This window comes from Typopeltis vanoorti, chromosome 7, assembly GCF_054136105.1.
Source record: "Typopeltis vanoorti isolate ZY-2024b chromosome 7, IOZ_Tvanoo_1.0, whole genome shotgun sequence".
NCBI lineage: Eukaryota > Metazoa > Arthropoda > Arachnida > Uropygi > Thelyphonidae > Typopeltis > Typopeltis vanoorti.
Window position 1 is genome coordinate 30,736,278 of NC_143555.1, and position 15,716 is coordinate 30,751,993.

At 36.3% G+C, this 15,716-nt stretch overlaps 1 protein-coding gene across 1 annotated transcript in view; it reads left to right on the plus strand.

Moving 5' to 3' along the window:
• Window positions 1-15,716, plus strand: part of LOC150104552 (alcohol dehydrogenase class-3-like) — a 60,261-nt gene that overhangs the window by 26,832 nt on the left and 17,713 nt on the right. The window contains exons 4-7 of the mRNA XM_090395579.1: window positions 4,296-4,437; window positions 6,401-6,488; window positions 7,716-7,845; window positions 13,948-14,164. Of these exons, the coding sequence (XP_090251705.1) occupies window positions 4,296-4,437; window positions 6,401-6,488; window positions 7,716-7,845; window positions 13,948-14,164 (577 nt within the window). The remainder of the gene's footprint in view (window positions 1-4,295; window positions 4,438-6,400; window positions 6,489-7,715; window positions 7,846-13,947; window positions 14,165-15,716) is intronic.

Below are 15,716 nucleotides of genomic sequence, written 5' to 3' on the forward strand. Positions count from 1 at the left end.
CTCGTCTGCATAATCTTCTGCATTTGCCAATTATGCCTGTTCTCTAGCCAATTGGCTTTCCGAGTACCCTTCACCTTTTTGTAAAACTGGCTAACTCAGTTTCAATCCAAAAGGGGTTATAAAATGTTTATCATATCGTAGATGAAATTTATACCAAAGTCTGGAGGGCTAGTTTTCGCCTTCACTACGAAGTTTGTTTGTTTTTTCTCTCTTTCCTCTTTTGGTTCTCTAGAATCCATACGGTTGGACCCCAATTCTTGAAGATTTTTATTGGTGCTTGCAAAAAATTCTATTTCGTTTCTAGGATTTCTGGATTATATAAAAAATAACAAGAGCCAAATATGAAATTAATAAAAATCCATAGCCCACTCATGCAGTTAATGTAGTATACGTTTTTCTTGAGCGGGAGTAAATTAAGAATCGACTTTGGCAATATGTGTGCTGCAAAACATATATGTAGAGGTTTATTTTCACGTTTTGGTTTATTTTTATTCTATATAAATGGATTCACCTGGTTATTCTGCATATCAGAAGGTCCGAAGTACATCCTGGCCTTACAACTGATTTGAGTAACATAAAACCTCTTCAGTTATAACTTGAATTGCAACGTGGGAAAATCTGCAACCCAAATCTAAGCTCTAAACAATTCCTCATACCGGATATGAATTTTTAGATCTACAGATGGTTCTTAGGTAATCGTGGTGATTACTTTGCTTCTAGTGTGAAGTAAAAAATCTGTCCTTGATTCCTGAGTTTGAGTTCTTCTCGTATAGTCTATCTTTATGGAACCGTTTTGAGAAATTCCTCTAATCTCTACACTATCATGTTCCTCATAAACCACTCACTATAGATGGAATTTAGAGCCACGATACAAAAATATGGAGCGAAAGGGATGATCTTGTACCCTGATCAGATCTTCTCCAGGGACAACTGGTTTTATTCATACTGATAACAGTCATAAAAACTCGCCCATATTTTTGAATAACCAGAATACTTTTCCCCAGTGAATAAAACATAATTTGGAAGCATTAATGATTCAAAAGCATAATTTTGAATCATTATTACAAAATCATTCACATATTAGTTCGATACTGATAAGTTTGTAAATATGTTCCTTCAGATTACATGCTTATTACATTTCAGTGACATGGAATATTTTTTTTTTCATATAGAAGAGCACGCAAACAAAATTGGAGTTTCTATGGCATTGCATTTGGAGAAACTTGATTATTGTAACGGCGAATAGGACGTTACCTGGAAAGCTTTTAACATAAACCTAACTGACATCGTAGGGTGTATACAATTGCATGGGGAAAAGCTTTTTAAATTAAATATCAACTTCCTAGAATGTCTATCGCCCACACAGTTCACTTTTCATTTGTACATGCCAGCAGATAGAAACCGAAGTATTCGATTTGCAAAATAAGAAATTAAAAAGGGAATGACTTAAACAACTTCCCTTACACATTTTTTAATGTTTTTCCTCAAACATTATGGCTCAAACAATTTCTATAAGAACCATTTTTTTTGCAATTTCTTCACCTCCACGAGATGATTATGATCTTATTATAAATAGAATCAAACTGTTACGGCATTTTAAGACTCATAAAAGGGGCACCGCCGACTTGTTCTTAACAAGTAACTTAAGATTCAGATAGTCATAGACCAGAGAATGTTAGAAGCGTTACCTCATAGCTCAAATAGGTTCATCTTGCGCAATTCTTCTCATGTTTGTGCATCATTTTTATCCTTCTCTTTGCTCCTCCCCCCCCCCTTCCCCAGTACTACTTACCTGTTCCGCTACTACGTTGTCATGTCAAGGCTAAATGTCAAAATTGCTAATCTCTCGGGAGTTTTTTACAAACTCTTTTTGCAGTAACTTCCTGTTTCCTGTTGACTACGTAAAATGACGTGTTTAATTAGTAAAGTATAGTTTTATTTATTTAATTCGCGAACAGTAATGAAGTGAGAAAAAATGCATTAATTACGATAATACATCTATCCGTTCAAATACTATGTGGAAGTTACCTTATTGAAAGTAAACGAAGTTGATACGCGAATTGGTTTGTTTAATAAAACTTTTTTTGTGATATTTTGTTACTTTTTGCAATTAATCACAATGCCTCGCTGTGAGAGTTTCTATCCAGTGCTTTTTAAAGGCAAAGCTACTGTTCAACAACTGCAACAACACAGCTGACAAGTCAGTCCGATTGCTATAGTTGAATAAATGACTGATTAGGACAGCGAATTCTTAAAGTGGGCTCGGCGAAATCTTTGCTATGACGACTCTCTCTCTCACACACACGCAAATAATACTGTCTTCATAATATTGTACAATAAAAATTCTACTTCACAAACCTTGTTTGTGAACTAGAATTTTGAAATTAATAAGTAAGTTGAAATTTTACTGATCTTTAACTGCTAACATCGATTTAGTTTTATTTTACAAATAGGCGCATAGATTTTGGTGAATAGGGCTACTTAGGTTACGAGGAAAACGGTATATTGCCTCGACATTTGTAAGTCAAAAGCTACGGTATATTAGTGCTATGAAAAGCATCATGTTTTTCTTTTATCTCCGGGGTAACGTTATGATCTTGTGATGTAATATGAAGGAGGATATTCGACCACAGGAGTGGATATAATGAAAACAGATGAAGTCAGTTTGCTAAATGTGAACTGGGACTGCAAAAGAATAATCGAAACTAGTTCAGTGGAACATCCCCAAGAAACTTCGTACAGAACGAGGCTGAAACAGAACTCTTATGAAGTCAGAGTGAACCTGAGAGCACTAGAAGAAAAGGGCGGATCATTATAAACCTGATTTATTTTCTTCAGCATCGCATCGAAATTTTTAGGAAGGTTTTTTGGTTCGCCTGAGAACAGTATCCTATAGTTGACCGTATTTGGGACTTAATTAGTTGGATGTCGTATAAGTAAGAAACGTCTTGAACAGAAATTAATACCAAACATTTTAGATGCTGAATGTGGTGCGTTTGTGCCAAGAAAGGCTAGTGGTGTATGTTTGACCAAGAAAATGTGATCTTTTTGAAAATCGAGGTGTTTTAATAACATTGGAGTATGGTGTTCTCTCGTCTCGGTGAAAAATAGCAAGGCATCGTGAAGAAAAAAATTACTAAGGAGTATACCGTCGTTAGCAAAATTATGGATGGAATATGAAGTCAGTCGGAACCTTCAACTTTATCGTTGTTGAAATCTGATGGAATAAGTGGGTTTGGTTCTTATTTCGTGTTGGTATTGAATTTGTACTTGTGCATATGATTATCCATTAATTTATCATCCTTACAAATCTGTATTTTCCTCCTCATGCTGGAAGCAAAATCATTGTTTAATTCAGAAGGTACAGTAGATTTATTTCTAAGATCTACGACACTTTAAGAGCATTATTAAGATTATGAATTTCAGATGATACTTTCTACTTCTTATTTAGATCAGTTATTAGAAAATTGGACAACTTTTCACAAACAATATACATTGAAATAACAAAGTATTTATGAAATAAATATTTCTTATATGAACAGCAAGATTTAAAGCCTACTTTGGGGCGTTATTCATAATTGCACATTAGCTTGGAATAAAAACTTCATAAAATAAGCTGCTTTACATTTCTGATAATTAATTGTGCATTGTTGAATTAAAATACTCCCTTCAGAACTCACAAAAGCCATCATGTGAATGCTGTAAACAAAAGTACTGGAAAATGTGAAATTCTTCTGTATAAAAGCAATGCTGCATGTTATTTAAGTAATAAAGAACCGAACTGAAATCACTCGATATATTTTTCGTTAATTAAAAAATACTTATCACTCTCAGAACTGGACAACTTCACTGCTGAACACAAAACGAATCAGCATGTCATTCCAACCAAACAGCGAGTCGTTCCTTCCGATTACGAAAGCAATTGGAAAAACGACCCAACAAAGAATTCGAAGTAGTGTATGATGCGATGAACTTTTTTTAAAAGCAGATATCATCTAAAGACAAGGTAGTCAGTCTTATATGGAGATTGCTTGGATTTTTTACTCCTGCGAACAAGACGACTACAGGATAATTGACTAAAATTATATTTCCTGACAGCTTTACTTTTAAGCGAAATCATTATCAATGCGCCCGGAAACCTGATGTCATTGGATTTGCTTAAAGAGAGAGAGATGGAAGTAATAATACGAAGTTGCAATGTGATTTATTATTACAGATGCAAAACACTAGTAACATAACAGTAAATATGGTAATAGTTCGAAATCAATATTAACGAAAATTAACTTTTGTTTCAGGTGGTGTCAACTGGATTTTGTCATTCTGACTTGTTCTATCAGGAGGGGAAAAATCCCCTGTTTAAATTTCCATGTGTGCTTGGTCATGAAGGAGCAGGAATAGTCGAAAGCATTGGCCGTGGGGTAACATCAGTAAAGCCAGGTAAGATAATTGTCGTTATAAATCCACACATTCAACTAGCTGTCTTACAATGGAAAACACCAGTGTAGGTCTTTAACAACTCATTGATATTTTTATTGAATTGTTATTGATCGTATACAGGTTATCTTGCAAAAACGAATTACTAAATTGTTCGTTTAATAGTTACTATGCATTGCTGTATAACTTGTCGCTTGTTAAAAATGTTTGGTCTAAGATATGTGGAATGAATTTGAAATGTCATTGAATAAATCTTTCTTCAATATATCGAAGCAATCCAAGCGAAGAGAGGAAAGGCAGTGGCCATAAGCTGGAACTTTGTATTGAGTGCATCAGAACAAAAGCATTATCCTTCTTTTCTGAAGAAAGAGAACTCACTAGCAGTTAGTTCATAACCAGTCACAAAGTACCAAAAATGGAACAATTTCTGATCACACTTAGATGGGTTATCAAAAATATGCGCTTCTTACACATGACCTGGATGCAGAGACAAGAAATTTTGTTAATCAGCTAAATAATGTCTGTGGAACAGGAATGTTCAGAACTTGATGTTCACTGACGTTCCATATCTCCTACTATTTCTATATTTAAAATCACTCGCGAACGTTTAAATAAGCATCGGTGAGGCATTTAAGCAGCACATCAAACCTTAAATGCCTCACTTAAATGCATCAGTGAGGCATTTAAGGTTTGATGTGCTGCTTGCTTTGTAATTTCGTCCTCATGCTAAAAGTCGGCTAACTAAGTGAGGTATCAAAACAATCCAAACATTGATGCAAATTTGCAAACGTTTCAGTGCTGCAACTGTCAACTTCTTTCGCATATGAACTTAGCCGTTTTAAATGGTACTTGATTTGTTTTACGAATCGTTCTTAGATGTTTATATAATTTGCATATATATATAATTGAGCACGACAGTAATAACATTAGTGAAAACTTTTTCAAATGTAATTCTTTGATTGTATTAAAAATAGTTGCTTTAGGTAATCGATGACTAATGCAAAATTGTTATATCACAGTATACAAGTCTTCAACGCTGCCTCGCAATTTCATCTACCCGCTGTCTTTTCCGTGGCTTGCCAACTAAATATTTCTTGAGGGACACGAGCATCCGATAAACACAATGCAGCTGAATTATGGTCTGCCTAGGTGTATTACTGAACAAGATCTTCGGTCTCTCTTTTCTCTGAGCGCTTTATGTAAGATTTCACGGACCTTTATCCCGTTACTTCTTTCACTGTTGTAATACTTCGTATTTTAATTTCTTTCGCAAAGTTTCCCCCTGTTCTTGTGACGTTCCTTCATCGAAGTATCTCCACCATGCAGCGGAAGGCGACATCTAGCATTCCTTTTTAAAGAGAGGATTCTAATCCTGAGTGACTCGAATCTTTATTAGGATTTTTAAGCTGATTACTTTTTCACTGAAGACTGCAGCACTTTTAAATGCATTTATGCTTTTTCCTTTTAGAGAACGTAGGTGATGAAGACATGACGCACTGGTCTTACTTAATACAGCATCCTTGGTTGCTTTGGCCGTAATTCTAATCGACACCAAATCTGCCGATGAATTAGTAATTTTTTTTTCTTTAATCATTAGCATGTTATTGCCACCATATTTGTTTACGTATCTTTGGAATTTATATAGGATCAAGGTCAAACATAATTTGTAAAATATCGTTCAGGCATTTTTTATGATTATTTTAGTTTCTCTTTAATCATGTTTCGTTAGGTTAGCTTCCCTTTAATATTACCAGCTTAACGTTTAACGCTCAGAATATGAGCATGGTAAGTCCAGTTTTAGTATTCTCATTATGTATAAAATTGCCAGTTTTTTTAATTTTTTTTAAAGCTGTTGCCATACCAAACGTTTATTTGAGTTAAAATTTGCATTTCTAGAAAAAATCGAAAGTTTGATTTCTTTGTAGAAATGCAAATTTGTTTTTACACTGCTGATATTTTTTTTCAGGAGATCACGTGATTCCATTGGTTCTTCCTCAGTGCAGGAATTGTAAATTTTGCAAGAGTCCCAAGACAAACCTTTGTGAGAAAATGGAGTAAGTCAAATGAGAAGTGATAACCCATTTTGAATGCCACTTTCAGTTTATAAATGAAATAATTGATATTCATTTCCATGAAATATATTTTTCATAACAGTGGCTGCTTAGTTAAACCCCAGTTATTTCTTAAGGAACAGTCATATTTTGTATATTAAAGAAAAAGCTTCATTCATCCCTTGTATCCGTTACGCGATTTCGGATTCTCATTTTTAGTTTCCTATTTTTAACAAATTTTGATTTATAAACAGAGGAATATCATTAGCAGCTTTAACGGAAATATTCAGTGCTTTGCCGATCGAGTTGAGAAAGTTACGGAGAATGATGATAATGCAGTGAATTCCTGTAGGAAACATGATTATATAATGAGTTCATTTTCGGAAAATTTGCTGGTGCAATCCTGTTTCAGATCCAAGTAGAGAAAGAAGCAAGCAGTCGAGATTTCGAAGTGTGAAAATGTGGCATCAGTTCAGTGGTACAACTGTGTTCTAGTGATGATTTGAAAAGACAGGAATTCTATACATCTCACTACCGAACTAAAGAGAATTGTATTTAGAGCCATTTTATCACCATCATGCACACGATGGGAATAAGCATCTTGAATACGACAATAGTTGGGATGCAACAAAAATTGTCTGGATTCATGAGAGAGAGAAAGAAGACGTCGGTATGCTTAAGGGGAGGGGGGATGAGACAGTTACATCCAAGAGTTTTTTCTAGTCTGACTTGATATATGGTGAAGTACAGTAGCCTCCCGCTATGTCTAATTGATTCAAGAATGTTAGTGAGGATTAGCGAACAGTCTTTCTGAATAGAGGCATTATCAAATGCGTGAGCTTATTTAGAAGAGCGCTCGAAATGGAGCATGAGATAGTGAGTATTTAATTTTACTTAAATCACATCCACGAAAGATTGAAAACAAAGTATACGTTAGTGTTAGCACTGTGGGTGGGTTAAGGACTAGGTTATCCAGAAATCTAACGATGGAACTGTTTCAAGTTTTCAGTAAGCAGGATAAGTCTCGTCCAGATGAAATTGATCTACCCTCTATCGACATAACACATTTAAAATGTTCCTTCCCGAAAATTGCTAACTTACGCTTTGAAAATTAAATTATCTCACGTAATAATACAATGTTGCTATTCAATCACGCATTTACTATTTTTTTTGCAATGGTGGTAAGAAGTTAAGCACTTGACCTAACTTTATAATAATTTACCTTTTCAGTACCTGTTTACTGGGAACCCAGCTGGATGGGTCTACGCGAATCACTTGTAAAGGAAAGTCCCTTTCCCAGATGTTTGCCGTCAGCACATTCTCAGAATACACTGTTGCTCCTGAGATTTCAATTGCAAAGGTTGGTTCAACAATTATCGCGCATACATATCATGTGGGTTTTCTGTAATAACTAATATTATGAGTTGTCCTTTTCAGATCACACAAGTCTTTAAACAGAGACAAAGGATTGTTTTTCTGTGTAACAGAAGTTCCATTTTTTTATTCTTTTTATAAAATACAGCGAATTTAAGGTAGAAAATTCCGCGAGAAGACAATCGCTTTGGAGATCAAAGCCATTGTCTTTGGGTATCCCACAATACTTGCAAGGATTTCTCATCGACTGCTCATCTCCCACAAACGGGGGAAGGGGAAAGAAAGGAGAAATTAAAATTGCATTTTGAATCTGTATAATTCAAACTGTATAATACCTAGGTGGCGTGTTAGTTAATGTCGGATAATTTTCAGTTCTCGTGTTTACATTATTAGTTTGTGCAGAAATTCAATTATATTGATGATATATGTGTGATCAGACATTCCTAGAATAAATGAAGTCATTAATGTGGTGAGTAAAGTCAGTAATGCAGTGTTATTTTTCACTGATTGGAGTTTCGTGAACGCGACGAGTTAGGCCTAATTTACACGTGTATGAACCATTGTATTGCTGGTAAAGATAACAATTTAGGTGCTAGTTTCATTTTTCCAACTTGTTATTGGTTAAATTAAAAAAACAAAAATTGTTACTAGATTATGAAGATGGAGGCTGAGCAGATCTGTTTAAGAAGGAATAATCGCCATGTCAATGTACTAACTACTTTTAATGAATTACTGTTTACTGAAACTTTTGTAGATGTGACTTTAGTATGTGAGGGTAAGAGACTTAAAGCACACAAAATGGTGTTGTCTGCCTGGATTTCTTTCTTTCATGGCATATTTCTTGAAAACTCTTGTAAACATCCAGTTGTTATTCTCAAAGATATACAATACACGGATTCAAAACCGATAATAGATTTTATGTACAAAGGTGAAGTAATCATTTCGCAGGACCAACTTGCCACGCTGCTTAGTGCTGCTAAAAGTTTGAATGTTGAGATCTGTACAGAAGTTGCACAGAGGGATACTTCCAGTATTGATATTCAGGAGAAGAGTGGACCTGACTCAAGTAACCAGGCCTTGTTACTTGCTGAGGTGCAACAGAAAAAACGCAGCACAGAATTGCCACCGGTAATTAAGAAGAAAAGAGGAAGACCTCAAAGTAGATATCTTCGTGGTTCTAACAGTAAAGGTATGAGGGCCAATGTGTCATCAAAAGTAAATGAATTAGACACAACAGAAGATACCAACAGGTCAATAAAGTCCTTCACAAGTGAAGGAAGGTTAGAACTGTCAGGAACTGATTATCCATTAAATGAGATTTCTGTTTCTAATTCAAATATATATCCTAGTCCAACTCAGAACGCATTTCCATCTATACAGAGTTCAGTGTTGATAAAAGGATCACAACAAAGTGAAGATACAATAATAGAAATTGAGGAATCACAGGCGGTGACAACATCTTTTGACAGTTTGCTCCAAGATTCATTGGCAATCCCAGTAATGAATACGATACCTATTCTTAATACTGTTAGTTGAAACTCACTCAAATAACTTAGAATCAGGATTAAGTACAGATAGCCAAATATTAGTTCCTTGTTCTGTATCACCTGAATTATCTACTTCTCTTCAAGTTGCACAAAGTATGATAAAAGATATCGAACTTGGTGTCTCACTCTTATTACCTGGAGCTGCAGTTTCACCTTGTGCCAGTTCTTCATATCAAGACAGCAGATCCATGATGTCTTGGGATACATCCACGCCGACTGCTGTTATGCCAAATATTCCTAAAATACATGATCAGCAGCTTCCATTACAGGATCAGAATATTGCTCAAGAGAAGGAAAATGGGTCAGTTAATTATCCATGGATATCCTCATCAGAACATCAGTGTGAGGACTGCTGTAGATGCTGCGCGACCAAAAATATCCAAAGACATAATATGAAACTACATGAAAATGACAGACAGGAATATATATTGGATGCGGACATCAAGCAGAGTTGATGATGAGGCAAGAGATGAACTGCATGCGAAATGAGATGAAAAGAATTAGAGACATACATGGAAGAGTGAATAAGAACAGAAGGAAAGATGGGCATGTGAAAGATATATCGAATGATTCGAGAGTGGTTCTCTATGGAGATTCCATTATTAGAGGTGAATGAGAAGATGAATAAGGTTTGTTTTCCTTGGGGTAGAATGGAGAGAGTGATTGAAGCGTTGGACATGAGGAATAAGAGAGCACAAGAGTTGGTGGTTGTAGTAGGAACAAATGATTTGGATGGGAACAAGGAAAATGCCAGATTGGATATAAGGAGATTATTAAGGGGACTAAAAGATAAGAGTGTGGTAGGAAAGGTAGTCAGTGTGTTACCAAGGTATGATAGTGATGAATTGAGGAGGCGAGCAAAGATTATGAATGATATGTTAGCGCAGTTATGTGAGGAGAATGGAGTGCATTTTGTGAATGTGGGAGGAATTTGAGGGATGGATGGAATTTATAAAGAAGATGGGCTGCATTTAAATGGTTTTGGTGTGAGTTTGCTGGAGAGATTGTTACTGACAGGAGAAGTAATGAATATATCTGAGGTGGTGCGAAGTGATATGAAAGAACAAAAAGGTAGGGAGAGGTATTTGTTCACTTGCAAATGGGGATGTGAATATTATGAATGAAGTAAATGATAGTGGAGGTACAACACGAACAGGGAAACGGGGGAGTCAGGGTGGACGGGGAGGAACTTTGAAACATGCGGGTGTTGAATTCAGAGGTGAATGTGTAAGCGGAAAAACACAGATTGAGATGGCCTGGGATGGGTGGGAAGAGTTTAGGTGTGAGGAAAGTTGTAGAATTGATGGTAATATAGAGGAAGTGACTGGAGAAGGTACTGAAGAGTCGCATCGTAGGAGTGACGTTCGTAGGACTTCTAGAAGCAGTAATGATTTCTTATGTTTATTCACTAATGCCAGAAGTATTCGAAATAAGGGGAACGAAATTGTTGCTTTGCTCGAGTCTGTTCGCCCCAAGATTGTTGGTATAAGTAAGACGTGTTAGATGACGATGACATCCTGACAGGAATTGAGATGAACGGATATGATATTTTTCGTGAAGATAAACAGGGAAGAAAGGTGGGCAATTCCACCTTAGATGGGCACAACTCATCTGTTAATGGTAGCAGATGAGTTGTGCCTATCTAAGGTGGAATTGCAAGGTGCAAATAGTGGTCACGGTTTTGAGGCGGTATGGTGTGAGGTAGAAGTAAACATGATGAAATATTTAGTTGGGTGTTGCTATAGACCTGGTAATATGGAGGGTAATGAGAAGGAAATGTATGGGCAAATTGGCCTAGCTAGCAAGAAACGAGTGATCATTATGGGCGACTTTAATTATGGTAAGATAGACTGAAAGCAAGAGACTGCATCAGGGAGTAAAGAAAATGAAATTATGGTGTTTTTGAAAGATAATTACCTTAGGCAGCACGTAACGGAGGGTACACGAGGATCAAGAGTATTGGATTTGATCATCTCATCAGATGATGTTATTATAAATCAGGTGTCAAATCTTCCACCAGTTGGTGAGAGTGACCACGAGATGATTACGTGCAAGATACCAGTCATTCGAGGACGTCTGTTAGAAAGGGATATATGTGGAATTATAAGACTGGTAATTACGAAAAGCTCCGGAAACAGCTTGCGATAATAAATTGGAAAGAGGAACTGGATGGAAAAGATATCAATGCTGCTTGGGCCATACTCAAGAACTATTTGGTGTAGGCAATATCAGAGTGTATTCCAAGGGTCAAGAGGGTAAATAGAGTGAGTGTAAAATGGATGAATCAAGAGATAAGGTATGCAATCTGGAAGAAGGTATTATGGAAGAAACACAATGAGTATTTATAACAACCAGTTGCATGAGAAGTACAAAGAGCAGGCGAGGAAAGTGACTAGCTTGATAAGGATAGCAAAAATGCAGTATGAGCAGCAGTTAGCAAAAGCGGCCGAAAAAATCCTAAGGAGTTTTTTCGATATGTCACCAGGAGAAGAAAGAATGATTATGGTAGGATGGGATTGATTGGTGAAAACGGATGAATGATAACCGCTAAGCAGTGGGAGGAGGAGGAGGAACTGTTAATAAGTGAACAGGAGGTATATGAGGAATTGAATAGACTTGATGTAAATAAGGCTGTGGGACTTGATGCTATTTCACCACGTGTCGTTAGGGAATGTGCCAGAGAGTTAACAACAGCTTTTGTATATCTTTTCAACATGAGTCTCTCACTGGGTCGAGTTCCAAAAGAGTGGAAAGAGGGTAAAATTGTTCCAATTCATAAGGGAGGTGATAAGAGTAAGGCTTTGAATTATAGACCAGTCTGTGTGTCTGGAGTTGTGGTCAAGGTATTAGTGAAGTTAGTTAGAAATAAGATTTAGAATTGGGTTGACAACAGAAAAATACTCTTTGGCAGCCAGCATGGATTTACGAAAGGATGATCAGGCTTTAGCAACCTGCTTACTTTTTACAATAAAGTGACAAATGAGTTGGATAATGGTGTTGCATATACAGTGGTATATTTAGATTTTGCAAAGGCGCGTTTGATAAATTGCCACACGACAAGCTGGTAATTAAACTGGAACAGATGGGGGCTGAACAGTAGATTGGTTCACTGGATTGAAGATTGTGTGTCTCATAGGTATCAGCGAGTTGTCTATGGAGGAGCGATATCCCAGAAGAGGAACGTTACTAGTGGTATACCTCAAGGGTTTGTTTTGGGTCCATTGCTGTTTAATTTGTATATAAATGATATCTGTAGAGGTCTGAATGGTGATGTGCAGTTGTTTGCAGATGATGCAAAGTTGGGGAGAGCTATCAGGAGTAGTGTGGATGCTGTAGCTTTGCAAGAGGACTTGAATACACTGACTGAATGGGTAAATAAGTGGGGGTATCAATTCAATGTTTCAAAGTGTAAGGTTTTGAAATTTGGGAAGCAGAGATGGGATGTAAAGTACACAATCTGTGCAGATATCTTGGAAGAGGTAGAGGAAATGAGAGATCTGGTAGTGATTGTGGACAAGGACCTAAAATTTCGGGGACATATTACTAAAATAGTGAAGACAACACAGCGGATAATGGGAATGATGCAGAGGACATTGACTTGTAGAAGTAAGGATGTTATGGTTCCTTTTGTATAAGGCTTTGATCAGGTCACATATGGATTACTGTGCATAGATCTGGTCACCTGGTTTTCAAAAAGATGAAATTGCGTTGGGAAAAGTTCAGAGGTGATTGACTAAGGTGGTTTCTGGTCTCTGGAATGTAGAGTATGAAGACAGATTGACAAAATGCAATTTGCAGAAATTGGTGGATAGGAGGAGGAGGGAGATATGATTGAGACATATAAGCTGTTAAGAGGTTATTACCAGATTAATGTCGGGGAGGTTTTGCACAGAATGAGTGAGGATAGCAGGAGAACAAGAGGTCATTCCTGGAAGCTGTATAAGGAGGGTGCGAGCAAGGGAGTGAAGAGCAGGTTTTTTGCATGGAGAGTGGTGGGTGATTGGAATGCTTTGCCCGAGAGTGTGGTGTGTGCAGAGACAGCGAATATATTTAAGGGACAGTATGATAAACTGTGTGTATAACAGTGGACCTCCCACGATCAGTCTTTGACTCCATGGTGGTTTTTAGAATAATAATCTATTTTAGACATTCGAGGCAATGATGTATGTTAATTAAGAAATTAATACAAGGAGGATTATTTCGCCCAAGAACGAATTGAAAAGTGTAAAGTATTGTAAGAAATAGTCTTATTTTGCTTTTCCTCAATTTCGAGAAATCACATGATTCCGGAAATAATTTTAATTCCACGTGTGAAATAAAACTAATCATTTTTTTCTAATAGTTATTGTAGGTAGAAACATTGTCAATTATTTATATTTTTTATATATGTATAATAAATTCAAATACTTATTTGTTAAAACATTTCCTAATGCCATGCATTCATAATATCTTTTACTACAAATACAAGAATTTTATATGGTACGAAATCTGCTATAAAAAAATATTAAAATTAATAATCTGAATTTTTTAAAAATTTTTAGGTGAATCCTAGAGCTCCACTTGACAAGATCTGTTTGATAGGCTGTTGCATCCCTACAGGATACGGGGCTGCTGTAAAATTTGCCCAAGTAGAACAAAATTCCAGCTGCGCTATTTGGGGTTTAGGAGGAGTTGGATTGGCTGTAGCAATGGGATGCAGAGCAAGCAGAGCCAAGAGAGTTATTGGTGTGGATATCAACTCAGATAAGTTTGAACTTGGTATGTATTGTAAGTTAACAGTGAAAGAGGAGCAAAAGAGTTTTAAGAATATAAGTCCAAGCGAACTGGGAGGTATTGCAATGTTTTTATACTGTAGAACAGTTTACAGCAAGATACATTTCATCTTGTTGTAAATTGTCTTAATGATTTCGAATTCAAACATGCGGGACACCCGAAACAAACCTCGGAACTTTGTGGCTGGCAGAGGTATTCTGATAGTTATCTGATAAAGATAACTTGACATTGCCATGCACAGACTCCTTACTTCATACAGAAGATGCATACACAATGTCAAGTCATCTTTATTAGAAATGGCTGCTTTTTATTGCAAATGAGACAGCGTATTTAAATCCATGCACTTCAACAGACAGTCCCGGGTTGAAGCATATGCAGGCCCAATTGGGATCACTTTTGCAGTTGATAGACAGGAATATATCTATTAAACAATATTGATAAATTGAATATATTGACTAACTGATATTTTTTCAATGAAATAGTTCTTTTTTTGCTCGGAAAAATCTTTCAAAATTTTATCATATTTTATATTGACTCGGAGCTCGACTGCGTCTAATCAGCGTAAGGGCGGCCTGCCACTACGCTACAAAAAGAAATAAACCATAAGATAGAAATTCACGTACAATGAGGAGACATACCATAAGCAAGGGATCCAGGAATGAGTTCGTTGGAGTCCAAAGTTGAGGATATTGTGTAATGTGATGTTGAAATTAGATGCAGCTACAGACAGTGGTTTGGTGACCCTCTTAGAAAAATCACTTATTGAAGTTTGCATATGATTTGTTGTGTACTACCCTAATAAACCTGTCACCATCTATTGATTTCGTCACATTTCCAGACAATCATCCATCAACTTGTTTCCCGAACGTTCTCAGTACTTCTTCCTATTTATAAAAAACTCATACAGAAATAATTTCTAAAGATGTCGTATCTTTCTAATGTTGCTTTAAGGAGTAAACTTTTAATCAACTTTATCACACACATGTACGTGTAGCTCAGATCACTGAAGCAACCGTGCATTTGTTTGTTGCAATGGCGGCATACAATAATAATGAATTGATGTCAGTTATCGCCGAGGCAACTATGACCTTGGGGACTGCATGTTATATCAACAGTTTTTTCCCGTTCGCTGTCTAATTTGACTGTGGATGAAAAACAAAAGTTTCAGTGAGGAAAATCCTTCCACCTACGTATGAAACCTGATTCTTGCTTTCAAATGGGTCATTATAAAGGTACCTTGCATACTAGTCGGGATTTGAACTGCTTTTCCAATGCTTCGGTATGGAAGATTCAAACTCGAATCACGAAGTTTTTGCATTTACGTTCGTTAAATGTCCCAGAGTTTTTTGGAACTTCTGCGTAAGAGAATGAAAACGGGCTAGTCTTGTGTCGCCCTCTTTCGAGTAATCATCCAACTACTTAACGAAATAGACGACTGAAAATTTATCAGCACAACCTTCGTACATATATTTTTTAAATTAAATCATTTTAAAATGAAAATAAAATTTCTAATGACAATTTAAAATAAAAGTTTTCA